Source organism: Spermophilus citellus (assembly GCF_964194105.1).
Source record: "Spermophilus citellus genome assembly, chromosome: 7".
NCBI lineage: Eukaryota > Metazoa > Chordata > Mammalia > Rodentia > Sciuridae > Spermophilus > Spermophilus citellus.
In genome coordinates, this window is record NC_138188.1 from 24,977,662 (window position 1) to 25,005,385 (window position 27,724).

At 41.0% G+C, this 27,724-nt stretch overlaps 1 protein-coding gene across 2 annotated transcripts; it reads right to left on the minus strand.

Annotated features, from left to right (window-relative positions):
* Window positions 1-26,392, minus strand: SLC25A20 (solute carrier family 25 member 20). Of its 2 annotated transcripts, XM_081302558.1 has the most exons (10): window positions 26,146-26,303; window positions 21,507-21,769; window positions 18,943-19,035; window positions 14,307-14,434; window positions 10,615-10,705; window positions 3,844-3,961; window positions 2,559-2,631; window positions 2,075-2,184; window positions 1,239-1,363; window positions 1-819 (listed from the first exon to the last, which is right to left on the minus strand). In XM_081302558.1, exons 3-10 carry the CDS (start codon window positions 18,988-18,990, stop codon window positions 757-759), a joined length of 756 nt encoding a protein of 251 aa, XP_081158684.1. In that variant the 5' UTR covers window positions 18,991-19,035; window positions 21,507-21,769; window positions 26,146-26,303; the 3' UTR covers window positions 1-756. The 2 variants fall into 2 exon arrangements, with proteins under 2 accessions (XP_081158684.1, XP_081158683.1); XM_081302557.1 differs by lacking the exon at window positions 21,507-21,769 and having other exon boundaries at window positions 26,146-26,392.
* Between the last annotated feature and the right edge of the window lie 1,332 nt (window positions 26,393-27,724).

Genomic DNA, 27,724 nt, shown 5'->3' on the forward strand with positions numbered 1-27,724 from the left:
TCACACAATGCAAAAATTAGAAACAATATTTATTGTTTCCTGTAAAATTGGGTGCTTTCATGAGAAAAAAGTTGAAAAAAGAGCCTTCATATATCTTGGGCTTTCACACTTATCCCAGTATGTTGGTACTGTCCTCACTAAGTAGGAGGGAAAATTCTTCACCTCCTCCTGGGAAATTAGGCTACTCTAGCTTTATTTTTGTGTATTTTCTTGCGTTAAACAAAAAATCCAATGGTTAACAGGTTATCTGTTACTAGGTATATCCACCTAGTCCACTTTTATAGACTGATATGGTCTTTAAATAAGTCCACATCTTTATGCGCATCCCAGGATTAGATGGCACCCTGGACATCAGTTGGGTTTTCCTGGCTAGGGATTGAAGATCAATCAACTGATTAGCTAGCTGAAAATCCGCATAGTGCTGCCAATGAGAGGCTGAGATTACCTCTTTATCAAGGAACATTTTGGGTATAGTAGCACTCTGGCCACAGTGGTATCTGTTCTAGAAGCTACTTATTTCATCTCCATATTCTCTTGAGATCCCCTAAATTGACAAGAGTGAATTCAAGTTTCAAAATGGCACTCAAGTTATACAGGGTAGAGGACGTCATTAAGGCAATAGTTTCACCAACTCCATGCACAGAGGTCTGATCCCACCATTCCCCTCCCATCACCCTTCAGGACTGCCTAGTCCTGCCCTCTGCTTCTCCTCAACAACACTTTCCAGCATCGAGAAGTCTTGAACAGTCTTCAGCCTCACAAGTTGGGGGTCACCCAGTTAAGGAACTTCATGGCAACTTCAAAGCCAAGGAAACAAGCCTAAGAAGGGGTTGAGAGAAAGAAAAAAGCCAACAAGAGTATGACTATTCAGAGATACCACCCATAGAACCATGCTTGGCTGGCCCTGTTAAGACCAGAACCCCTCCCTAACCCCACTTCCATCCCAAATCAAGGAAGCAAGCTATACTTTCATTCCTAAAAGGAGAAGAAAACAGGTCCTACAATTGCCCACTTCTGATGGCCAGATCAGGATATAAAATCCCCTTACCCCAGAGAACCTTAAAGGCAGATCCTTCTGACAGCTTCAGGAAAATGAGCAAATAAAGGAGACTGTGGCTAAAGATGGACTAGGGGGAAAACTGAGTCTCTAATGCAATCCCAGGAGCAAGCAAAAGCCAGCTCATGTGTACCCTGCTCTGAGTCCAGAAGGAAAATTACAACCCCTGACAGCTACTCACTGCATTGGCTGGGAAGGCTCGGATCATCACTGCATTGAACCCTTTATACAAGGATGTAATTCCTTCATCCCGGATCAGCTCTCTCAGTACATCTCTGAAACCATTAGGATATTTTCCTGGAGGTGCTGTGGGGTAGAACCCAATTTTTAAGGCTTCAGGAAGCTTCCTGACCTTACTCTGGCAACCCTCATGGGAACAATCTAAGAGTTAAGTCTTCCTGTAAAGTCAGGGCCAGAATCAAGAGGGATGAAGAATGAAAAAGGAATAGGGGTAAACTCAGTGGGTTCTAGTCATGCTAGGGACTAGCCTAGCATGAAAAGAGGGAGAGGGATGGGGGAGGGGCAAGGGGAGGAAAGGAGAGGAGAGAAGGGGAGAAGAGGAATGGAGGAAGCAAGAGGAAAATTTTAAAAAGTAAAGAGAAAAGCAAGCTTTCTGGTTATGCAGGGGAGGAAGAGTGGATTTGACTTCTGTATTTTTTCCAGTACTGGGCACCCAAGGGGGCTCTACCACTGAGCCACATCCCCAGCGCCACCCCCACCTTTTAAATTTTGAGACAGTGTCTCACTAAATTACCCAAGCTGTCCTAGATCTTGCAGTCTTGCCTTAACCTCCCAAGTGTAGCTGCCACACCAGGCTTGGATTTGACTTATATCATTTATTTGCTTAGGCTGACAAGAAAATGAATCTAAGGTTCTTGGGACATGAATGACTGTGAGGTAGAAAGTTAGTCAGTCAGATGCTGGGTGCTTACATGGAAAGAAAAAGTATCCCAGGGTCTTAAGAGTTTTGCACACCAGGGATAGCCAGTGCTAACTATCTACAACCACCACACTCACCAGTCTGGAAGCGGGACTTGAGCACATCTGGGGGGATTGCTACAGCCCAGTTGAAGATCCCTGCAATGCCCCCAGCCACCAGGATCCGAGGTGCACTGAGTTCACTGACACTGTAGAACAACCACCACAACCCCAGTCAGACAAAGACTGTGAAAGTGTGGTGTTCAGACATCCCCCCTGTTGCAGACAAGGAAGTTACTGAGAGAGAAAAACTGGCTGAAGAGGAGATCCAAGGGCAAGACTCTCCATCCACTTCTTGGAGGCAGCCTATTTCAAATACTTGTTCCACTTGGTGAGTCACAAAGTAAGAGGTATTAGCTGGACCTCAGCAGACATGAAAGGAAAGGGTACATGTAGGAAGAACAAAATGTCACTTCTGCTCCTTCAGACTACCCACAGGAGAGGACAACCCATCCATGAATGGAAAAAGTAGCCAACCCATCCATGAATGGAGAAAGTGGCTTCTAATATTTAATGTTCTCACCTCTTTCCCTCTGGAGACAAAATGTTTTTCAGCCATTCATATGTCATGAAATACATTCCACTGGCTGGAACATCTGTTAATAGCAAAAAAGAGGTGAATTAGTCTATAAAACCTCCATAAACTACTTGTACTTAGAAGAGGCAAGCTTGATGTTGGAACATTCAAGATTTCCTGAGAAGTTCCTCAGCAGCCACATCATATTTGTTTTTTTTTTTTTAATATTTATTTATTTATTTTAGTTTTCAGCAGACACAACATCTTTGTTGGTATGTGGTGCTGAGGATTGAACCCGGGCCACACGCATGCCAGGCAAGTGCGCTACCGCTTGAGCCACATCCCCAGCCCTCATATTTGTTTTTTTTTTTTAACATATTTATTTATTTATTTATTTTAAAGAGAGAGAGAGAGAGAGAGAGAGGAGAGAGAGAGAGAGAGAGAGAGAGAGAGAGAGAGAGAGAATTTTTAATATTTATTTTTTAGTTCTCAGCGGACACAACATCTTTGTTGGCATGTGGTGCTGAGGATCGAACCCGGGCCTCACGCATGCGAGGCGAGCGCGCTACCGCTTGAGCCACATCCCCAGCCCTCATATTTGTTAATCACTTTGCAGTTATCAGATGTTGCTCTGGCCCAAGCACTGCTATAAGTGAGTATAAATATACATTTCATCTTTAAAATCCCCTCCAGGGCTGCAGTTGTGGCTCAGTGGTAGTGTGCTTGCCTAGCATATGTGAGCTGTAATCACCACTGATATGTTAAAAAGTTGTATTAAGAAATTGTAATTGTAACCACAGGTAATAAATCTGGCTTTCCTTTAAGCTGCCATCTCAGGATAAGAGTAGGATTATCGCTGTTTTTTCTAATTCCACCCCAGCAGAACCTGCCTCTCAAAACCAGTCTGGTGATTTGGAGACGGCTGGTGGGTATAGCCATGCACGAGGCCCTGGGTTCTATCACCAGCACTGAAAACAAACACACACCCCAGGAAATCACCAAGTCACTCATCCCTTCAGCCAGGATTTTCATCTACCAGCCCATCGTTTTCAACCACCACTGTCATGATTTACACTCCTGAAGACACACAAGAAGAATAGAAGGTCCTTCCATCCTTCTATGTCCATATAAGCTAGGGTGAGATTGCCTAAAACCAAGTCAAACACTGATGGTCTTGGCAGAGATGTGGCATATGCCAACACTAATATGGAAATCCTCTCAGGACCTTTTGTGGTATACCTTCCTCTGGTGACCTCCCCAGGTGACTTCAGATGAGGCCCTCAAAGGTTACCTCGCATGAGGGTAAGCACAGTCCCTTTGTAGATGCCTCGGATCCCAAACTCCTGGTATATCTTCTTTGCACAGTCCAAGGTACCAGTATATTTGGTTTCCCCTGAAGAAGCCTGAATCTGAGAGGGAGAGAAGGTCATCAGGTCAGAAACAGCAACATCAAAGTCAAACAGATCTAGCTGAGCATGATGGTGCATGCCTATAATCCCAGCTACTCAGGAGGCTGAGGCAGTAGGATAGTAGGTTAGCAAGACCATGTCTCAAAAAAAAAAAAATAAATATAAAGGGCTGAGCTCAGCATGGTAACACAAACATGGAATCCCAACAAATCAGGAGGCACGAGGATCGCAAGTTCAGGCCAGACTCAGCAATTTAGCAAGGGCCTCAGCAACTTCATGAGATCCTAAGACAGAGTTGGGTAGAACATTTGCTTAGCATGAATGAAGGCTTAAGTTTGATTCCCAGCACCACAAAAAGATAAAAAACATAAGCATGGCCCGGCATGGTGGTGCATGCCTGTAATCCCAGCAGCTCATGAGGCTGAGGCAGGAGGATTGTGAGTTCAAAGCCAGCCTCAGCAATTTAGTGAAGCTCTAAGCAACTTAGCGAGACCCTGTCTCTAAATAAAATATAAAAAGGGCTGGGGATGTGGCTCAGTGAGCATCTCTGGGTTCAATCCCTGGTACAAAAAACAAAAACATAAGCATGTTTATGTTTTTATTACTAATGAGAATGACACAGTGGGGAGTGAAAAACTGATATTGAAGGAGAAAGAAAGAGGAAATATGAAAGCAATGCCTGTGGCTGGACAAGAAGGGATAAGATCCAATACACAGAGAGCCAGGGGTCTAATAAAAGCACAGGTCATCCTTGGTAAAAACAATCAGGTCATGTATGGATGTACCATCACATAGACAGGTGGTGGTGACTGATAGAAGGCATCTGATGAAGTCCTCTCCTGATGGTTTCAGATTTCTCAGTTAAGCAGGAGCCAGGTGTTATGGTTTAGATATGAGGTGTCCCCAAAAGCTCATGTGTTAAACAATGCAAGAATTTTTCAGAGGTGAAATGACTGGTTCTGAGAACCTTAACCTAATCATTGGATTAACCCACTGATAGGGATTAATTGGGTAGTAACTACAGGCAGGGAAGGTGTGACTGAAGGAGGTAGAGGTAAGTCACTGGAAGTGTGCCTTCAAGGTTTATATTTTGTCCCTGGTGAATGCAGCTCTCTCTACTTCCTGGTGCCTTTGCCTGAACTGCTTTCCTCTGCCACACCCTTCTACCATGTTGTGCCTCGCCTTGGGCCCAGAGCAACAGATTCAGCCATCTATGGACTGAGACCACTGAAACCATGAGTCTCCAATAAACTTTTCCTCCTCTATATTATTCTTATCAGGTCTTTTGATCACAGAAGCAAAAAATCCCAATTAAAATAACAGGTCATACACTAGAGGGTAGGGGTTTAAGAAGAGGGAAGAGACAAAGTAGTAGCTCCAGCAGAGTAGGGAAGTACAAGAGAAGAGTACAGATAGGTCAATGTCTGATCTAGAAGTAGAAAAGGACTTTAGGCATAAATGAAATGAAAAAAGTCATAAGAGAGGGCTGGGGTTGTGGCTCAGCGGTAGAGTGTTCGCCTAGCACATGCAAGGCTCTGGGTTTGATCCTCAGCACCACATAAAAATAAACAAATAAAATAAAGGTATTGTGTCCAATTACAATTAAAAAAAGTCATAAGAGAAAATATTGATGTTCAAAGCTACTGAACAAAAATATTCCTTAGAACAAAATGAATATCCAGATTTTCACTTCTGAAACGATGCTAAATCTAACAAGAAAACTATGGATGCTGATTTTTAAACAAACATAAAAGACTCTGAAAGTCTGGAGAAAAGATATCAGACCAGCTACAAGGGACATTGAGACTTCAGGAATAAAGTGGTGAATTTCCAGAGTTTTCTTTTTGTCTCTTCTAACTCAAGACTTGAAGCTGAAAGGACTGGGAACCCAGAAACTGGCACGAACCCAAAAGAAGATACAACAAAGCTGCAAAGACCTTCTCCATGAAGGGCCAAAAAAGGAACAGTCTAAAGAGAAAATTTTTAGACATTAAGCTCTCTACTCCAGCCAAACACCATAGAAAAACCTTGGCCTCCCCTGCATACATCAGCAAAAAAACAAGTGGGAAGCCTAGACTTCCACTCTTATGAGGTTGTAAGGAAGCATGCAAGCATGCAACATGCTACTGGGTAGAGTCACCAAAGACCAAGTAGGGAACTAGGACTTTCATCCCTGATAGCCGGTAACCATCACTCTCCCACCCCATAGTATCAGTAGAGACTTTGGAACTCCCACACCCAGTAGTAAAAAAATGCCCTAGATGTCAACAGAACCCAAGGCAAATGGGAAGCCTAGGCTTCTGCCTCCACCTAACAATAACGAGGCTTCATCCTTCCCATCTCTGCTAGGGTACTGACAGAGAAAGTCAGCTAAAACAGAAAGTTCCTAGAATTTCTACATAATACATAAACATCCAGCTATCAATAGAAAAATTACTTGGAAGACTGAGGCAGGAGGATCACTAGTCTGAGGCCAGCCTGGGCAACTTAGTAGCACTATTTCAAAATAAAAAATGAAAAGGACTGGGTATGTAGCTCTGTGCTAGAACACCCCTGGGTTCAATCACCAGTACTACAAACAAAAATAAAGAAAAGAAAAATCGGTTGTCACACTCAAAACCAGAAAATCTTACACTGAACCAAAAAAGAAAAGCAATAGATGCCAACTAAGATATCAAAGCTATTAGAATTGTCTGACAACAATTTTAAGGCAGCCATGATCAAAAGAACCTTTAAAAAGCAATTATGAACATGTTTGAAATGATGAAAAATAGAAAGCCACAACAAAGAAATAGATACGTTTCAGAAGAGGAATAGAAGATTTAAGAAAGAACCAAATGGAACTTTTAAAGCTGAAAAATACAGTGCAATAAAAATTTTGTGAATAGCTCACTCAATGGCAGAGTAGAAAAAAAGAGAGCAGAGGAAACTGGTGAATTAGAAGAGAGAACAATGGAAATTAGTCATTCTAAACAACAGAAAAGAAAACAGAATGAAATAAACTGAACGGAACTTCAAGGAACTCTGAAGTTATAATATAAAACTTAACATTTCTATCTTCAGAGTTTCAGAAGAAGAGAAAACAGGATGGGACTAAAAAAAAGGGTAGTGTCGTGTTCCTCACGACTAAAACACTCAAGTCACTCCAGAGGAACTGGGCTGCACAAAATAACCACATAAGAGACAGAGATATGTTTTTCTTTGGGGTCCTGTGACAGCTCCTCTGACCTTAAGGGTCTGCAAAAAGAGAGAGTGCAGGCAAATGCTGAACCCTTTTATTGAGGAGAAGCTATTCAAATGAGGCAAGGGGTCAGGTTTCAGGGGGTTGAGTCTAGCTTCCTGAAGCCTGCTGTCAGCAGGTTGACTGACATCTAGGAAGGCCACACCCAAAGGCAGAGCAATAGAAGAGGACACACAAAGTGCTTCCATGGAACCTTCTATCCCAAACAGGGCAAAGGGGGAGTATCACAAAGGAAGAAGTGAGCATAGCTAAATCCATGGGGCGACATGCCAATGTCTGAAGACGTGTTCTCAAACTTCTGGGAACGGGGCAGTGTCCAGGTCACTATGAGATGTAGTGACGGCCGGGACAGAGAATGTGAATCATTCAAACTGGCCTCTCACAGGGTAGAACTGAAAAAACTGCTGAAAACTTCCCAAATTTGTCAAAACATAAACTTATAAGTTTAAGAAGTTCAGTGAATACCAAACAAATAAAACTAAAGAAATCTATGTCAAGAAACATCATAACTTAACTTCTGAAAACTGAAGACAAAGAAAAAACTCTTAAAAGTAGCTGGGGGCTGGGGATGTGGCTCAAGCGGTAGCGCGCTCGCCTGGCATGCGTGCGGCCTGAGTTCAATCCTCAGCACCACATATAAACAAAGATGTTGTGTCCACCGAAAACTAAAAAATAAATATTACAAAATTCTCTCTCTCTCTCTCTCTCTCTCTCTCTCTCTCTCTCTTTAAAAAAAAAAAAAAGATTTAAAAAACAAAAAAAGTAGCTGGGGTGCAGTGGATAAAAATCACCTTTCCTATAGGAAAACAGCAATTTGAATGACAGAAGAAAGGGAGATAAGAAGGAAGTGGCCAAGTGATAGCAGAGGCCTAGAATCTCCACGACTTGGGAGGCTGAGGCAAGAGGATGCAAGAGGATTGTAAAGTCAAGGCCACCCTTAGCAACTTAGTGATACCCTTTCTAAAAAAAAAAAAAAAGAAAGGAATGGGATATAGCTCAGTTACAAAGCATCCCTGAGTTCACTCCCCAATATTGGATTAAAAAAAATAGCCAGTACACATAGCAATCCAAAATGCATGTAAACAACAAAAAGCAATTTAGCGGGACTCTGTCTCAAGAAAATGGCACAGTATTTTTCAAGTGTTAAAAAAAAAGAATTGTTGGACTGGGGATGTGGCTCAAGTGGTAGCGTGCTTGCCTGGCATGTGCAGGGCGCTGGGTTTGATCCTCAGCACCACATAAAAAACTAAAATGAAGATGGAGTTTCCACTGAAAACTAAATATTAAAAAATTCTCTCTTTTTCTCTCTCTCTAAAAAAAAAAAAAAAAAAGAATTGTCGGGGCCAGGGTTGTGGCTCAGAAGTAGAACGCTTGCCTACAATGCATGAGGCACTGGGTTCGATCCTCAGCACCCCATAAAAATAAAAAATAAAATAAATAAATAAAGGTATTATATCCACTCATAACTAAAAAATAAATTTTTTAAAAAAGAATTGTCAACCCAGAATCCTATATCCAGTGAAATATCCTTCACAAATAAGTAGAAAATCAATCATTCTCAGATGAAAGAAAACTAAGAACATTTGAAATAATGGCAAAAGAAGGGCTAGGGTTGTGGCTCAGCCGTAGATTACTCACTCGCCTAGCACATGCAAGGCCCTGGGTTTGATCCTCAGCACCATATAAAAAGTAAAATAAAATAAAGATATTGTGTCCATCTACAACTAAAAAATAAAATATTTTTTTAAAAAAGAAAGAAGGAATGGCAAAAGGAAATTCTCTGAACAAAAGTAAACAATTAAAGAAGTAAACTTATAACAGCAGGAAGTAAATAATGTGGTAATCAAAATATGAGGCATTATATAATGATAAAAGAGGGACATTATATAATGGTAAAAAGATTAGTCCACTAAGAAGACATAGCAATCCAAAATGCATGTAAACAACAACAACAACAACAACAAAAGCAATTTAGCAAGACCCTGTCTCAAGACATTTTATTTTTTAATAAAAAGGGCTGGGAAGGGGCTAAGGTTGTGGCTCAGTGGTATAGAGCGCTCACCTAGCACATATGAGGCACTGGGTTCGATCCTTAGCACCACATAAAAATAAATAAATAAAATAAAGGTATTATGTCTATCTACAACTAAAAAAACAAGAAAGAAAAAGAACCTAAAGATAAAACTATTATGCAACCAAGTGATTGTACTCCAAAGCATTTATCTCAAAGAAATAGTTATTTTCTCACAAAATATCTATATATAAATGTTATACCAATTTTTTCAAAAAGCCCCAAACTAGAAATAACACAGATGTCCTTCTATGGAAAAATGGCTAAAGTGTGATCCATCTATCCTATAACTACGACTAAGCAATAAAAATGAATGAACTATTCACATACGCAGCAATCTGAACAAATATCCAGAAAATTATACTGAGTTGAAAATGTGGTTCTGGGGCTGGGAATGTGGCTCAGGCGCGCTCGTCTGGCATGCGTGCGGCCCGGGTTCGATCCTCAGCACCACATACAAACAAAGATGTTGTGTCCGCCGATAACTAAAAAATAAATATTAAAAAAAAAATTCTCTCTCTCTCTCTCCTTTCTCACTCTCTCTTTAAAAAAAAAATGTGGTTCTGAAAAGTACATACTTATCATTCCATTTAAACATTCTTGAAATTACAAAATTATAGAATTTACACACTAAAGGTACTGGGCTTCTGGGAAGTTTACAGAGACACACAACATCTCAAGCAGGAGCAGCTTCCCTTCTACTTCTGATGAAGCATGACTCACCTTTTAGAGTTCCTAAAATGGCTGCTAATAAAAGTGGGTAGGTCTGGGGTGGTGATGTGTCATGAGTATGACTTTTTTTTTTTTTTTTTAGTTGTAGATGGACACAATACTTTTATTTATTTATTTTTATGTGGTGCTGAGGATCGAACCCAGTGCCTCACACATGTGAGGCAAGCTCTCTGCTACTGAGCCACAATCCCAGCCCCGGTATGACATTTTCTTAATTTCATGTAGTGTCCTGGTTCCAATTCTATTAAAATTGCTTTCATTTTCCTGTAAACACTGAAATTTGTTTTGTTTTGTTTTGTTTTGTTTTGTTTTTGGTACCAGGAATTGAATTCAGGGGCACTCAACCACAGAACCAGATCCCCAGCCCTATTTTGTATTTTTTTAAGAGACAGGGTCTCACTAAGTTGCTTAGTGTCTTGCTGTTTCTGGGGCTGGCTTTGAACTCACAATCCTCCTGCCTCGGCCTCCCTGGGGCTGGGATAACAGGCATGCGCCACTGTACCCGGCTCTAAAATTGCCTTTTCAAAGGGTAAAAGGATATAAACACGCACACAAAATTGTACACTAAATGGAGAAAGCTAGCTGCCTCCCCACATATCACACCCTTACCTGTAATAAGCACTTGATCCGTTCTCCAGGGGTCATAATTCCTGTAGTGAACACACCAGATAACATCCCAGCTGCAAATAATTGAGGGTAGCTGCATTGAAAACAAAAACCAGAAATTAGCACCTGTGATTAACCACCAAAGACAAAGCAATCCCAGCAAAGTGGATGTTTTTTAAGAAAAAGATAAGAACTTGTACTGGAAAGAAGCACAGCCACAAATAAATCAGATTTCACATAAAATCTAAGTTCTACCAGGCCCAGTGGCATATGCCTGTAATCCCAGTGACTCAGGAGGCTGAGACAGGAAGGCCCCAAGTTCAAAGTCAGCTTCCACAACTTAGCAAGACCCTGTTTCAAAATAAAAAATAAAAAGGACTGGAGATGTGACTCAGTGGTTAAGTGCCCCTGGGTTCAATCCCCAAGACCAAAAACAGAGCCAATTTCCAAAGAATATTCTGTTATCAAAAAGATCAGATCAAGGATCTCAGTAGCAAGAACAATGGGAGCCTGGTCACGAGGCCCACTCACACGAAGTGTACAGTCAGAATCCCTCATTTATGGAAAAAGCTTTATACTATGACATGGTTTCCACCTCTGGAACTACCATAGTGACTATGGACAAGTTCCCAGGCCTCTCAGAGCCTGGATTCCCCATCTATAAAACGCTGGGCTATTGGCAGGAAAAAGGCTTTAGCGCAAAATCTGGACCTCAGGAGACCCCTGTTCCCCTCCAATCTTATTTCCCCTAGACCTCCAAGGGCCTGAGAATGCTCTAAGCCAAGACTCAAGCAGGACCACTTCAAAGCCAAGAAGAATGAATGTCTGTGGCCACCTCTACAGGCTGAGCGGTGGGCAGGCCAGTTACAACGAATGTATGGTAAGAGCCCAATTAAGACTAAGTTAGGGATGGTACTAAATTAGGATAATGGCTCCTGTAGCCCCTGTGTGAGGAATGGTTCCCTGGGGGCCAGAAGTATGGCTCCCACAAGATCACCACATTGAGTATGAGGAGGACCTGAAGCTCCAACTGTCTATCACCATAGTTGTCTATGCCACTTCTAGCACCTTCTTTTCTCTTTGGGAATAGCAATACCACATTCAGCATTTCAATAGTCTCCACAACTTAACAAATGTTGCTGAAAAACTTCACATAGGCCTGAGCCCCAAGATCCTGCTGAGCCCAAGTATCTCATAACTGAGCCTTCAGGCCAGTCCCACCCAAAGAAACCCAAGGCCGGGGCTGGGGATGTGGCTCAAGGGGTAGCGCACTGGCCTGGCATGCGTGTGGCCCGGGTTCGATCCTCAGCACCACATACAAACAAAGATGTTGTGTCCGCCGAGAACTAAAAAATAAATATTAAAAAATTCTCTCTCTCTCTCTCTCTCTTTAAAAAAAAAAATTTAAAAAAAAAAAAAAGAAACCCAAGGCCTAGGGAACAAATGCCAAATGGCAGTTGGGAGAGATCTATTATAGATTCTTCCCTTTACGTACAGGTCCAGCTTAGCTTCCACAGCCCTGTTTTTCCAAGTACTCATTCCAGGCAGGACTCACATGTCTACCTCAGACATACTAGGCAAGCATATAGGCTGACTATTGAACAGACAAGAGACTTGCTTTCATTCATAGCCAGTTCCAAAGTTGTACTTTTGCCAGGCACAGTGGCATATTCCTGAAATCCCAATGACTTGGCAGGCTGAGGCAGGAGAATAATAAGCTCAAAGCCAGCCTTCGCAACTTAGCGAGGCCCTAAACAACTTAGCGAAACCCTATCTCAAAATAAAAAAATAAAAAGGACTGGGGGCTTTGCTCAGTGGTTAAATGCCCCTGGGTTCAATCCATGAAACTAAGCAAAACAAAAAATTCCAGTTTACACTGTTGTCCTTAGAGGAGTCCTCTCAGCGACTAAATTTCCTCTTTAAGATCAACGTGCTCTCTTCTTTTCAGAATGTCCAACCCTAGGCTGGACACACCTTATATCCTGGGACAGAGGACTTGACTTTGCTCTGGATGGGATCTCTGTATGTGCACAGGGCACCTTGTGGACACTATGATCACCTGGCCTATTCGGCCATTCACTTCCTACTCCCATCCCAGGGAGGGAACTATGAATACTGGCCTTTCTGAGCTTCTACCCCAAGGCTCTGGTAACACTCCTTTCTGCATCATCCCCAAACACCACTGGAAAAAAGGTGAATACAGCAGGGCTGACAGGATTATGCAGGTGATGTCTTGAGTGTCTTCGGCTTTGTTCAGGCACAGGTTATTTCTCTGACAGCTGATGTGACTGTACAAGAACACAGCCCATAGGCATGGTCCTGGTACAGCTTGTGAATAGGTACATATGCTAGAAGACCAGGTGTTCAGATTGAACATGTGTCCATGAAACACTTGGACTACCAATAGTCAAACAGCTTCAAAATAACCCATCACATTTGGTAGCCATTGTGGTTATTTATAGAAGCATGGCACATTCCGAGGGTCACATGAACACCAGAAATAGTTTCCTGTTACAAGAACCACTATCTATATACTAGACAGTCACTCAGCCCACCATGACCTGAAATGGTGACAGAATCAACCACATGGCACATAGGGATTCCTCCCTTGAGCTCATAGATGCCAAGCCTATCCAGCCTCAGCGGTTCCTGTGCTGGCTGCAGTCCTCCCAGAGGTTGTCACCCGCATGCCTCATATTACGTGGACATTATCAACCCAAGTTTCCACTCAGAATTCCCTTGCATCTTGAGACACCCATCTGTTTTCATTAAAAGATTTAAAATTTTTGAGCTATTATTCTGATTTTGCTACCTCTTTATGACTCAATTCAACTTCATAAAGTTTGTTTTTGTTTTTTTGTAGTACTGGGTATTAAACCTAGGGCCTCATACATGCTGGACAAGCACTCTATCGCTGAATAACATCCCCAGCCTTTTTCAATTTTATTTAACAAGTCAAGGCCTTACTAAGTTGCTCCAGTAAACCTTGAGCTTATGATGCTATTGCCTCAGTCTCTGATTCATTGGTATTACAGGCATGTAGTACCACTCTGGTTAAGTGGATTTTCTTTGAATAAACTTTACACTAGGCCTGCTGGGCATACCTATAAACCCAGCAATTCAGGAGGCTGAAGGACGAAGATTATAATTTTGAGGCCAGCCTAAGCAACTTAGCAAGATTCTATTTCAAAATAAGAAAATAAAAATGGCTAAGGATATAGCTCAGTGGTAGAGAATCCCCGGGTTCAATTCCTAGTACTATTAAAAAATACACTAACTTATTTCACTTTCATAAGAAATTATTTAAAATCACAATCATATTATAATTGCATTATAAAAATGAAATAAAACAAAAGTTCCTCAACCAAGTGACAGAAAGCAAGGCTTGCTGCTGTAGTTACAACCATACCAGGTGCTTCTCACAGCATTTTACACATATTTTAGCATTCAGACCTCCCAACTGCATGTATAGTTGGTTTTACTAAGATCCCCAGTAATCCATATTACCTCATATAAGACATGACAATCTGGCAGGGAAGGGATTTTTTCTTCCTTTTCCCTTTAGGAACTCTTAGGAGTCAGTCCTGAGAGACCATGAGACAGCCACTGCCTATTTGTCAAGAAACTTTCCTTTTAACTCATGTCAAACCACCAAGCAGAATAGCATCAAGTGTACTAGGCCTATGAGTACTCACCTGAGTACATCCTCTGGTGACTTCTGTTGTAGTTTCTTCCCCAAACCAAACCCAAAGAAGCATACAGCAAACATAGGGGTGACCCCGATGATAGGGGCAGCCATGCCCCGGTATAGCCCCGTGATGCCCTGTAAGGAATCACAGAAGCAGAAATTGTTTACAGATACCTCTACTTTTTATATCACTAAAACAGGAAAGCTATGACCTCTAACCTGTGGCTTCCTTATCTTCTATAAACAAGAACTTTTAAAAGGAAGAAAATACACACATGTATCAGAAATAATTGTCTTCTTTACATTGCAGAAGCCAGAAATAGTTTCCATTCTAGAAGGCAATCTGGCAATTAGTAACATAGCATACCCTTTTACCCAGAAATTCTCCCTCTAGAATTTGCTTTAAAGAAGTACTACAGACACATGCCTGTAATCCCAGTGACTCTCAGAAGGCTGAGGCAGAATGATTAAAAGTTCAGGCCAGTCTTGGCAACTTAGCAAGACCCTATGTCAAAATTGAAAATAAAATGGCTAGGGATGTGTCTCAATGGTACAGCATCTCTGAGTTCAATCCCCAAAACTGCAAAACAAGAAACAAAGAAAAGGGCTGGGGATGTGGCTCAAGTGGTAGCGCGCTTGCCTGGTATGCGTGCGGCCCGGGTTCGATCCTCAGCACCACATACAAACAAAGATGTTGTGTCTGCCGATAACTAAAAAATAAATATTAAGATTCTCTCTCTCTCTCTCTCTCTCAAAAAAAAAAAAAAAGAAAATTAAAAAAAAAAAAAAGAAACAAAGAAAAAAACTCAGATGTGAAAAGAATGACATCAACTGGGTACGGTGGCCCATGCCTGTAATCCCAGTGGCTCAGGAGGCAGAGGCAGGAGGATCGTGAGTTCAAAGCCAGCTTCAGCAACAGTGAGGCACTAAGCAACTCAGTGAGACCCTGTCTCTAAATAAAACACAAAAAAGGGCTTGGAATATGGCTCAGTGGTTGATGGCCCCTGAGTTCAATCCCTAGTACCAAAAAAAAAAAAAAAAAAAAAAAAAGGAAAGAAAGAAAGAAATTTTTGGAAAAAAGTTAACAGCTGAAATAAGAATACCATAAATGAACTATCACGCAGCCATAAAATCACATTGTGATATGAAAGGGATTATTAAGGGGGGGGTGAGCTACAAAACAGGAAGTTCAATGTTATCTGATTTCCTTGGGGATGATATTACAAGTGATTAAGAAATTTTTGTACCAGATGTAGTTGTACACACCTGTAATCTCAGCACCTCAGGAGGCTGAGGCAGGAAGATAGAAAGTTTGAGGCCAGCTTCAACAATTTAGCAAGACCCTCAGTTACTTATCAAAACTGACTCAAAATTAAAAATGAATGAAAAGGCCTGATGATATAGCTTAGTGGCAAAGTACCCCTGGGTTCATTCCCTGGTGGCAAAATAAAAATAAAAAAGAAAGAAATTTTTGTATTTTCCAAGGTAGTTTTGATGTTTGGTGGTACTGGGGATTGAACCTACTACCTCATACATACAAAACACACATTCCAATAATGAGCAACACTTCAGTTCTCTATATTTTCTGAGTATTAAGATGTGATTTTTTGTCCAGACTGCACATCAATTTTCATGAGTACAGTGTGGTAATGAAAGTAACTATGTAGTAGGCAAATAATTAGACAGGGGCTGAGGTTGTGGCTCAGCAGTAGAGTGCTCATCTAGCATGTGCAAGGCACTGGGCTCAATCCTCAGCACCACATAAAAATAAATAAAATAAAGGCATTGTGACCAACTACACTAAAAAAAATTTTAAAATAAATAAATACATAAATAAATGATTAGACAGCCAGGCATGGTGGCGTACACCTACAATCCCAGCCTCTCAGGAGGCTGAAACAGGAGGATGAAGAGTTCAAAGCCAGGACTGGGAACATGGCTCAGTGGTAGAACACTTGCCTGGCATGTGTGAGGCACAGGGTTCGACTCTCAGCACCACATATAAATAAAGATTCATTCACAACTAAAAATATATATATATTTAAAAAAAAGAATTGAAAGCCAGCCTCAGCAAAAGTAAGGCACTAAGCAACTTAGTGAGACCCTAAATAAAATACAAATAGGGCTGGGGATGTGGTTCAGTGGTTGAGTACAAAAGAAAAAGGGAAAAAAAATCATAATTAATTAATTAGGCAGACAATTTGCTATCACAACCTAACAAGATAATAAACCCAGGAAGAAGAACACCTGGGATTTGGGAGACTAAGGATCCAGTCCAAGGGAGATGAAGTAGATTTATAGAATGTCACTAGGTATGGTAGACCTGAGAAGCAGCCAGTTCACACAGGAGTAGAAGAATGGAAGACTCCAGGATGAAGCATTTAGGATACAGAATGACAAAAGAGAAGCAATTCAAAGAAATGATTAATATTTGAGGGGAAATAGATACCGCGATTTGAACATTATGCAATGTATACATGTATCAAAACTTCACATGGGGACTGGGATGTGGATCAGCGGCAAAGCACTTACCATGTATATGTAAAGCCCTGGGTTTGATTCCCAGTTCCAAAAAAGAAAAGACAAAAAAGAACCCCACCAAAAAAATAAATAAATAAGAAAAAAAAATTCACATGGTACCCCATAAATAGATACAATTTTGCTGTGTCAATTAAAAAATTAAAAAGAACAAGAAGCAAAGGAAATTGACACAAGAATTACTAATCCAATCCCATGGGAAACAAAAAGTTATACAAGGGATGTCTTCATCCACACCATAGAACATTACTTGATTAAAAGAAAAAAATATATAAAACTATAATCATGAAGGGCTGGGGCTGTAGCTCAGTGGCAAAGTGCTTGCCTAGCACATGTGAGACACTGGGTTCGATCCTTAGCACCACATAAAAATAAATAAAATAAACACATGCTCTCCATCTAAAACTACAAAAAAAAATTAAAAAAAAATAAAACTATAATAATGAAAATAGTGATTTGTGAATCAGTGATAGAAAATACTAATCATCTTAGTATTCCTGAAGCACTGGGTTCAATCCCCAGCAACAAGAACAAAAAAGCAGATTGAAATAAAAGACAAAATGTGATAAAATTATATGAATGGGCAAGGGGGCAGAAAGAAGGGATAGAAAGTATAAGAATTAAAATAATCTAACTCTGGGGCTGGGATTGTGGCTCAGTGGTAGAGTGCTAGCCTAGCATGCATGGGGCCCTGGGTTCGAACCTCAGCACCACATAAATGTAAAATAAAGATATTGTGTCCACCTAAAACTGAAAAATAAATTTTAAAAAATAATAATATAATCTAACACTAATAGGTAGCTAAAATACATTAAAAATGTATAAAAAAGCAGGACATGGTGGCACACACCTATAAGCTCAGCAACTCAGGAGGCTAAAGCAGGAGACTTCAAAGTTCAAGGCCAGCCAGGCATGGTGGCACATGGCTGTAATCCCAGCAACTGGGGAGACTGAGATAGGAGGATTGTATATTTGAAGCCAGGCTCAGCAATTTAACAAGGCCCCTCAACAACTTAGCGAGACCCTGTCTTAAAATACAAAATAAAAAGGGTCAGGGGTATGGCTGAATGGTTAAGCACATCTATGTTCAATCTCCCCCCAAACAAACAAACAAACAAACATAAACCCAGAAAGAAAAAAAGAAAAAGAAAATTTCAGGCCAGCTTAACAAGGCTTGCTTAGCAAGGTCCTAAGCAACTTAGCAAGACCCTATCTTAAAATAAAAAATAAAAGGGCTGGCAATGTGGCTCTGTGGTTAAACACCCCTGGGTTCAATCCCCAGTTTAAAAAATTTATATATAGGGGCTGGGGATGTGGCTCAAGCGGTAGTGCGCTCGCCTGGCATGCGTGCAGCCCGGGTTTGATCCTCAGCACCACATACAAACAAAGATTTGTTTCTGCCGAAAACTAAAAACAATAAATAAAAAAAAATTTATATATAGATAAATATAGATATAGATAGATATGTAAAGGTAAATAAAATACAGTAATAAATGTATATTATAAATAGGTAAAAACAACATAAATAACTGAAAGACCTAAAAGTAGCTACCTCTGGAGAATGAGAAGAGATAAAGACCAATCTGTTACTTAGTTATAAGCCTTTCAATAAGGAACTAAGGACCTTTATCACTTCAATAAAAAATAAGAATTCTGGGCTGGGGTTGTGGCTCTGTGGTATATAATCAAATAATTCCAAACCAATCAAATGTCTCTGTCTAGGGTTATAGAAACTCTATTGACCTCTGTGTTTCAAAGATGGGCTGACTTTTCCTCTGTACTTCACATGCACTTCTGATATGAAGCCCTGTCAAACTGATTGACTCAAATGTGATTTCCATCCATTTCATATCTTCAATTATTCCTAGTTCTCAATGGTGCCTTACAAAACAGAAACATTTTATTGACTTCACTCATCTGTATAGAACGTAGCTGAAATCATCAATGACTACAGAACAGATAATAATAGAATACTTATGTCCTAGCATGTGGAACAGACCTCCAGCACAATCAAAGCTGTCCTATCACCTGGGGAGGGGTTAACAAAACAATTCCTTGAATGTGTTCCTATGAGTAAGAGGAATGGGCAGCACCAGATATCATACCTCTCTAATAAGAGTCTTCCGGAAGCAGTCAATGGTCCCAGAGTACATTGGTGGCTGCCCAGGCAAACTTGGTGGCTGTGTCTGCAGTCGGACCTGAAACCAGAAGTTAAAATAAATTACCCTCCAGAATCATATCTATCTGTCCGTGGCAATGGCCCCACTGTCTATCAAACTGAACAGGGAAATTTGCACCTCTGTACATGTCTTTAGCATTCCCTTAACCTATAAATTAGGACTTCTCTTTTATTTCATTAGTATTTCATTCCTTTTTTTTACAGTTAATTGTAACATTATGTAACATCATGATGTAAATTACTTATTCTCATGTTATTATACAAATACTATGTGATGCAGAAAGCACAAGTCCTGCCTGGCACTTGAGTATGATGTTTATATATTGTAGTGAAATACCGCTAAGTACAATTTCAAAAACAAAGAAGTGTCAAAGAAAACTAGAGGGCTGGGGTAGTGGTTCAGCGGTAGAGCGCTCACCTATTGTGTGAGAGGCCCTGGGTTCGATCTTCCCCACCACATAAAAATAAATAAATAAAACAAAGGTATTGTATCCAACTACAACTAAAAAATAAATATTTAAAAAAAACTAGAGAAAATCTGTAATCTTCTAATCAATGATACTCTCACAAGAACACTAAATATATTCATGGATAGATAAGCTTTATTCAAATATCTGCATAAATATGACTTGATGTCAAATGAGAAGAAGTTTTTACAAAGGGCTAAAATTTACTGAAAGTAAAATTCGGTGCTTCCCTTTAGTCTGTCTCTGAATTTAGCTGACCAACACATCATTATTAGTAATCTGCACTCACTACTCATTTTCATCACTCACAATTTCTCAGATCTTTGGGTGGCATTTCCCATTTCTCCGGAAAGCTCTTAAATTGCATTTAGTAACAGAAGGACAGGGTTTTTTATCCATTCCTTTCTACTCCAGAGGCAAAACCACATCCCTTGATTATCTTGTTTTCATTATGGCTGTTTGCAAATGGTGTGCAACTGAGGAACTTAATATACAAAAATATGGTATAATCTTTGTGTGCTAAAACAATAACTTCAGGGGCTGGGGATGTGGCTCAAGCGGTAGCGCGCTCGCCTGGCATGCATGCGGCCGGGGTTCGATCCTCAGCACCACATACCAACAAAGATGTTGTGTCCGCCGAGAACTAAAAAAAATAAAAATAAAAATATTAAAAATTCTCTCTCTCTCTCTCTCTCCTCTCTCACTAAAAAAAAAACCACAATAACTTCATTTTAATTTTTCATTAAAGAATTATTTTTATTATTTCTCCACAAAGAATAAACATTGTAAAAATTGTAAAAACATTGAAATAACTCTTTAAAATCTTTGATCGATGGAGCTGGGGTTGTGGCTCAGATGTAGAGTGCTTGAATAGCACGTGTGAGGTCCTGGGTTCGATCCTCACACCACATAAAAATAAATAAAATAAAGGTATTGTGTCCAACTACAACTAAAAAATATTTATTAAAAAAAATCCTGGCTTGGGCTGGGGATGTGGCTCAAGCGGTAGGGCGATCGCCTTGCATGCGTGCGGCCCGGGTTCGATCCTCAGCACCACATACAAACAAAGATGTCGTGTCTGCCGAAAACTAAAAAATAAATATTAAAAAAATTCTCTCTCTGTATCTCTCTCTCTCTCTCTCTCTCTCTCTCTCTTTAAAAAAAAAAAAATCCTGGCTTGATGATGGGTACCTTGTCAGCACACGCGTATAATTCCAGACACTTGGAAGGCTGAGGCAGGAGGATCACAAGTTCAAGGCCAACTTCAGCAATTAAGTGAGAGCCTATCTCAAAATAAAAAATAAAAAGAGCTGGGGATGTAACTCAGTGGTCAAGTGCCCCTGGGTTCAATCCCGAGTACTAAAAAAATTTTTTTAATTAGAATAAAATAAAATCTTGAGGGTTGGGACTGTGGCTCAGAGGTAGAGTACCCACCTACCATGCACGAGGCACTGAGTTCTATCCCCAGCACTACATACAAATAAAGATATTGTGTCCACCTATAACTAAAAAATAAATATTTAAAAAAATAAAATAAAATCTTGAATGGATATATCTATAATTTATAACTAAGAATAAAATGCTAAATTCTATGAGATAGAATTTCTGAATTATTTTGATTGGAATTTGCTAGGAGGAATCAGAGAAATTTCAGGCTGGGAGTAGAGTGTATGCTTAGCATGTACAAGGCTCTAGATTTGATCCCTAACACCAAAACCAAACAAAACAAAAAAATTATTTCTATTTCAACTCCCAATTTAATTTTTAAAAGCAACACATTGTTGAAGGCACTAATGATATTAATCTGGAAGGCAGATATTTGTACGTGAGGAGAGTTGGAACCTTTCATGTAACAAATGGAAGTGCTCTTTTCCTTTACATTTTCAATAAAAGTACAAATATACATATGGTAAAAAAATGCATATAGTACAGAAAGATCTAAAATAATAAGTAAATATCCTTTTCCTATAACATAGCAGATTGATGTCTTCAAAATCCTTTAAGAGTCATATGAGTAACATACCAACTAAGTCTTTTCAGGCCTTTGAAACTGTGTTGATTGTCTCCTATAATATCTCTGCTACAGAGGAAACAAGCAGTCTTCTCCTTCATAAAGAAAATTTAAAGGGCAACAGGCACACACTGCTCAGAGAGAGCAAAATCCAGGCAGGACCTCAGGTCTAGCTGTAGCTCCAGAGAGTCCTAGATAACATTCAGAGCCAAAGCTGCAGGAGTTCAGCAAAGTGCTTCTTCAATGCTGCGGATCCTCCTGGCCAGCTGCATCTCCTTGGGGAAGAGGAGAGGAGGTAAGCACCCTCAAAGAGGTGGACTAAAAATGCTTCTGCCGCCTCTTTAAGGGCTAACAGGACGTGGGCTTGCCATCTGCAGTACTCACCACGTGTGAATTTCATTCATATTTCTATTGCCAGGCGGCTGTAGGGGTAGTTCCTTATTAAGAGGTCTGTGTTCTTCTGCAGCTTTTTGCTCATTAATCCAGCCAATTCTCAGCCGACTGTATTGACCCGAGGAAGAACCCAAGGAGGCTTGCTGCAGCAGGGCTGGTGAGGGGGCGTCCCAAGGTTTGGGAGGTAAAGGCTGGCTGTCGACTGAGCGTCGACTGACCATAGTCAGCGTACTTTAGCATCGCCTTCCATTCAAATCTCCCGCCCCATTCTTTTTTATTGGCAAATAATATCCTATATCCTATTGTATATCACATTTTGTATATCCATTGATCAGTTGATAACAGTTGTGTTTTTGCTACTTTTTTTTTTTTTTTGGAGAATGCGTGTCTCCTATGGTTGAACTCCTGGGCTCAAGGGATCACCCTGCCTCAGCTTTCTTTTTTTTTTTTTTTAATATTTATTTATTTTTCTAGTTTTCAGTGGACACAACATCTTTGTTTGTATGTGGTGCTGAGGATTGAACCCGGGCCGCACGAATGCCAGGCAAGCGCACTACCACTTGAGCCACATCCCCAGCCCCCTGCCTCAGCTTTCTAATAGTTGGGATTATAAGTGTGTGCCAGTCATGCTGTTATAGATATTCGTGTATCTAAATGGATGTTTTTATATGGATGTGTTTTCAATTCTCTTGGGTACTATATTGGTCAGTGTTATCTAGAGAAACTGAACAAATAGGAGATATATAACTCAAGAGATTTATTATAAGGAATTGGATCATGCCAGTATGGAGGCTGGGAAGTTCCAAGATCTGCCATCATCAAGCTAGAGACCAAGAAGATCCAATATTTCAGTATGAGTCTGCAGGCAGGAAAAGTCTGATGTCTCAGTTCAAGCAGGCATACAGGAGCACCTTCCTTTAACAGACTTTTCTATTCAGGCCTTCACCTGATTGGACAAGGTCCACCTACATTAGGGAGTGCAGATCTGCTTTATTCACTCCACTATTCAAATGTTAATATCCAAAAACACCCTCACACCCAGAATAACGTCTGATCAAATATCTAGGTACAATAAGATTCAGTTTTAACCCACTAAGTTTTGGGTTAAATTGTTATAGTTCAATAAATAACTGATGCACCCAGTTACTTCTGTAGTTTTTTTTTTTCCTGCACACTACTCCGCTTAAATCCTTCTTAAGCATACCACCATACTAACCTTTCTAAAACATTCTTTTTAACATGTTGGTCTCAAACTTGCCATCCTCTAGTCTGAGCCTACCAAATCTCTGGGATTATATGTGTGTGCCACCAAACCTGGCTATTCCTTTTTTCTTTCTTTCTTTTAAATATATATTTTTTTAGTTTTAATAGACCTTACTTTATTTATTTATATGTGGTGCTGAGAATCAAATCCAGTGCCTCAAACATGCTAGGCAAGTGCTTTTCCACTGACCCACAACTCCAGCCCCCTTTATTTCTTTAGAATTTTTCACTGATGCATTTGTTAGGGCCTTCCAGGCCACAGTACAGAAGTCATTCCCTAGGTAATAAAGGTAACATGCAAGTCTGGGTTTATGGTATAGAACAGTAGAAATGAACAGAGGCTACCATTATTTTTTATCCAGAATCTCTTATATTGGCCTTCAGGTTCTTCATGGTCAGTCATAACTTCCAAGGTGAGCCAAGTGGATCAAAAACTGACTTGAGCCAGTGCTTGCCTAGCATGCAAAAAGTTTTGAGTTCAATTTTTTAAAAAACAGGATTTCTGATTGATACTCTTTTGTGATTTTTTTTTTTTTTTGCGGGGGGGGGGGTACTGGGGATTGAACTCAGTGGTACTCGAACACTGAGCCACATCCTTAACCCTATTTTATTTAGAGACAGGGTCTCAGTGAGTTGCTTGGCACCTCACTTTTGCTGAGGCTAGCTTTGAACTTGAGATACTCCTGTCTCAGCCTTCTGAGCTATCGAGATTACAAGTATGCACCACTGCACCTGATTTTTTTTAAAATAAACCTTATACCTGTCATTATGACACCAGCCATCCCAACAAGTGAGAATTTTAAAGTCCTCAGTTGGTGTTATTTTATATTCTGACACCCTACCTCAAGCCCACATTTGCCTTCACTCTTGCCAAAAACATATCTTAGAAACTTAATCCAAATGCACATAAACCATATAGGAGGTGTTTAGATCATGAAGGCTTCACCCTCATAAATGGATTAATGCCAACTACAGAAAGGCTCAAGGCTTGAGATCAACCTCTTGTGCTCTTGCCCTTCCACCTTCTGCCATGGGAAGACACAGTACAAAGACCCTGGCTAGAGGTGGGCCCCTGGATCTTGAACCTCCTAGCTCTGAAACTATAAGAAATAAATCTCTATTCTTTATAAATTACCTAGTCTCAGAGATTCTGCTACAGTAGCATAAAATGGAGTAAGATACCTTCCCATGCCAAATTGTCTGGGTCTCCCTACTCTTTCAGTCAGAATTCAGCCAGCTCTTCAATGTCTACCCAAAGAATTTTTCCAAGTCCCATCTCTGTGGTATTGCAGTTCTTGGCTTATTAGGATATATGGGCCACAGGTCAGTTGCCTTGAACCCCTGAAAGTACTTCAAGGTTAGGTTTTAGTTGAGCCAATTTAACTTTCCAAAGCCAAAAGGAGAACAGTCAGCAATTGGTGGATTTGATTTAATTAAAAAGAGACTTTCTGAATGTCAAAATGCCAAGGAGTATTTTCAGTCATTTACAATTCAATACAAAGGTCACTGGGCCCTACCTGGGAGTAATATCAAGAACAAGAGGATAGGGAGATAGAAGCAATATATACATAAGGCAGTAAATAAGGGTCTTTTATTTATTTTTAAATTTTTTTTTTAGTTGTCAATGGACCTTTATTTTACTTTATTTATAAGTGGTGCTGAGAATTGAACCCAGGCCCTCACACATGCTAGGCAAGTGCTCCACCCACCACTAAACTACAGCCCCAGCCCAAGAGCCTTTTATTTTTTAAGGCCCTATATACCATTGTCTGAGAAGCACCAACACACACTGTATTTACCATGTGCTGAATAAACATCTGATTTCATGTTGCACAATGCCCTAACCAGCCCAGCTGCTTTAAACCTGGTCATAGAATGACCCCAGTATAAGCTCTACCTCAGGGCAGTTTCCCTCTTGAAAGACATCATACAACCTATTGCCAAGCCTACTGAAAGGAAGGAAGGAGAAGGAAACTGGATCCAACATCCTAACAAACCCCACACATGTAGGTTTCTATAAGACACCTGTCTGCTGCCCACAGGCCCACCCTGACCATGACCTGTCATTTTCCTTCAAGTCTGTGTCCAAGAAATAAAGTTAGAAAACTAGGATAAAGTTTCAAATGCAAAGTCACAGGACGTGGACTTTGGTCTCCAGCAAGGACTTGCTTAAAGTGTTGCAAGGGGAAGAGTTGAGAAGTGATGTAAAAAAGACAGAGGAAACGATAAGTCTCCTCTCTCCCGGAGACTTTGACCATGGTTTCCTCACTGGAGAACTTTTGTTTGTTTTTTCACAGTTCTAGGAATTGAACCCAGGGCCTTATTCATGAAGGCTCTACTACTGAGGTACCCCCATTCTTTTCACGAGGAAGTTTTGAGCATTAGCCAATGGATCAGCTTGGCCCTTGGTAAAGCTGGGCATGTGTTTTCCTTGGAAAGGGCTTAGCCATTGAGGATCTCATTATTTCCCACAGGGGAATCTCTACACTGTATGGTATGGAGGCTACTGTGGGTCACAGAGTGAAAATGCCTTGTTGAGCAGGGAAAGATGCAAAAGAGATAGAGATGAAGCACTCTGGTCCCAGGGTAGTGTGTCAAATGACATCTCCAGATGACCATACCACTGTCTTTAGTTGTCCTCCTGGGACGGGCTTTACAAGGGATCTGTTTCAACCTTGATGATAAAACCAGGGCTTTAGAAAGCCGCTTTCTCTTTTCCATCCAAGAAGCAGTGGCCCGGGGACAGAAGACTGTGGGACAGAGACCTTTAAATAAGAGCTCCTGAAAAAGTAGTTCAAGGCTGCTCACTTTACGCAGTCTGGCTCTTTGGGGGCGCTAGGTACAGCTTCCGCCCACTCCTGAAAGGGAGTCTCTAGACCTTTCTCGGAAGCTCATATGGGCCCCCACTTCTGTCCAGGGGCAGAGCTTCGCCAAGAACACTTTCTGAGCCCTCTTCAGGCCTCCTCCCCAAGCCCGCGCCCCAACCTCCCCTCACCTTGACGGTGTCCAGAGGATGCCCCACGAACACCAGACACACGCCGCCAAAGCCGCCAGCCACAAAGTTCTTGAGCGGGCTGATAGTCTTTGGCTCGTCTGCCATGGTCAGTCCGTCCGTCAGTCTGCCTGTCAGTTCCTGGCAGTCTTGCTCCGGCGCCCTAGCTGCAGCACCAGCGCCGCAGACCTTTCACCTACTTTAGATTAGGCGGGGCACGAGCCGGGGCAGGTCAGGAGGAGGGCCCAGTTGGACTAGCGGAGCTTCCGTCAAGATGCTGCTTCCGGCTGCGGCCCCGCCTTAACGGGCGTGGCTTGGGTGTGACTGACCTTCGCGCGGTAGGAGTAATATTAGTTGGGTTTATTCCTCCTAGGCGGTAAGTGTTTCCTTCGCCGGGCTTTTGGACTCACATTCATTTACTCACTACACAAAGGTCTCTTGCACCCTGCTCTCGTACCCGACGCTCTTTCAGGTCCTGGAAGCGCAGCAAACATTATTTCTGCCCTGTAGAGTTTACACATCCTAACAAAGATAAATGAAAAATGCGTAGTGTATCAGACGGTAAAAGCCGCTCTAGAGAAAAAAAACCGGGAAGAGTTTGTGTGAAACAAGTAATTTGCAATTTTAACTAGTTGAGTAAGGGAGGATCTCTTTAAGGTGACTGTATCCAAGATCTGAGAAAGTGGGGGAAGTGAGTCCTATCCATAGATACAGGGTGGAAGATCAGAGACCTTACAGGCAGGGGGGAAAAGAAAATGCAAAAGCCAGAGGTGGTTTGTGCTTGGCCTGTTTGAGGAATCACAGAGCAGGAGAGGAGGAGCTATTGAGGATAGAAGTAAAAAGAAGCACATCAAGACTTGATGCTTCACTGTGAGGGCATCAGCCTCTTTTCCGAAGGAAATGGGAATTGTTGCAAGGTTCTGAGCAGATCTGACTCTGGGCTAATAGATTCACTCTAACTATTGGTGAATATGGATTGTAAGGAACAAGGAAGAAACAAGAGAGATTTGAGGAGGCTTAAAGCCATGGCCAGAAATATTGACTTGGACAGGACATGATAGAGGAGATGCCATGGTAAGAAGTTTTTAGATTCTGGATATATTGTAAAGGAAAACCTAAAGGAATTGTAAATGAATAGAAGATGACATGTGAGAGAGAGGTTAGGGAGTGATACTCCTGTTTTTGGCCTTAGCAACTATAGAAGAGGCATCACCTTTAATTGAGGTACATGCGGGAGGAGGTCAGTGGTTAAGTGCCCCTGAGTTCAGTCCACAATACCAAAAAAAAAAAAAAAAAAAAAAAAAAATTACAGTGGCAAAGCAGCAATGGTTATATTCAAAGCATAAAGTGAACCACTGTTATATTTCCCCACTGTCGATTTCTACATTTCATTTCTATGGAATATGGGTGATGACATATTGCCTGCTGACAGAGGGCAGAGTTGGGGAAAGTTACCTGAAGTCCTTGTTCTCTATTAGGTGGGGCATGGACAGTTAAAGGTATTTAGCATCAGGGCAGTCCAAAGGCCCATAGTGGCAGTTGATGGGTGACTGGACAAGGCACACATAGGATAGGTATCATG

Coding starts and splice junctions, on each gene's coding strand:
- SLC25A20 (XM_081302557.1), bottom strand. CDS start 26,250: ATGGCAGACGAGCCAAAGACTATCAGCCCGCTCAAGAACTTTGTGGCT. Junction 2,185..2,558: donor TTGTCTCCAGAGGGAAAGAG/GTGAGAACATTA, acceptor GTTGTTCTACAG/TGTCAGTGAACTCAGTGCAC. Junction 820..1,238: donor GAGCCTTCCCAGCCAATGCA/GTGAGTAGCTGT, acceptor ACCCCTTCTTAG/GCTTGTTTCCTTGGCTTTGA.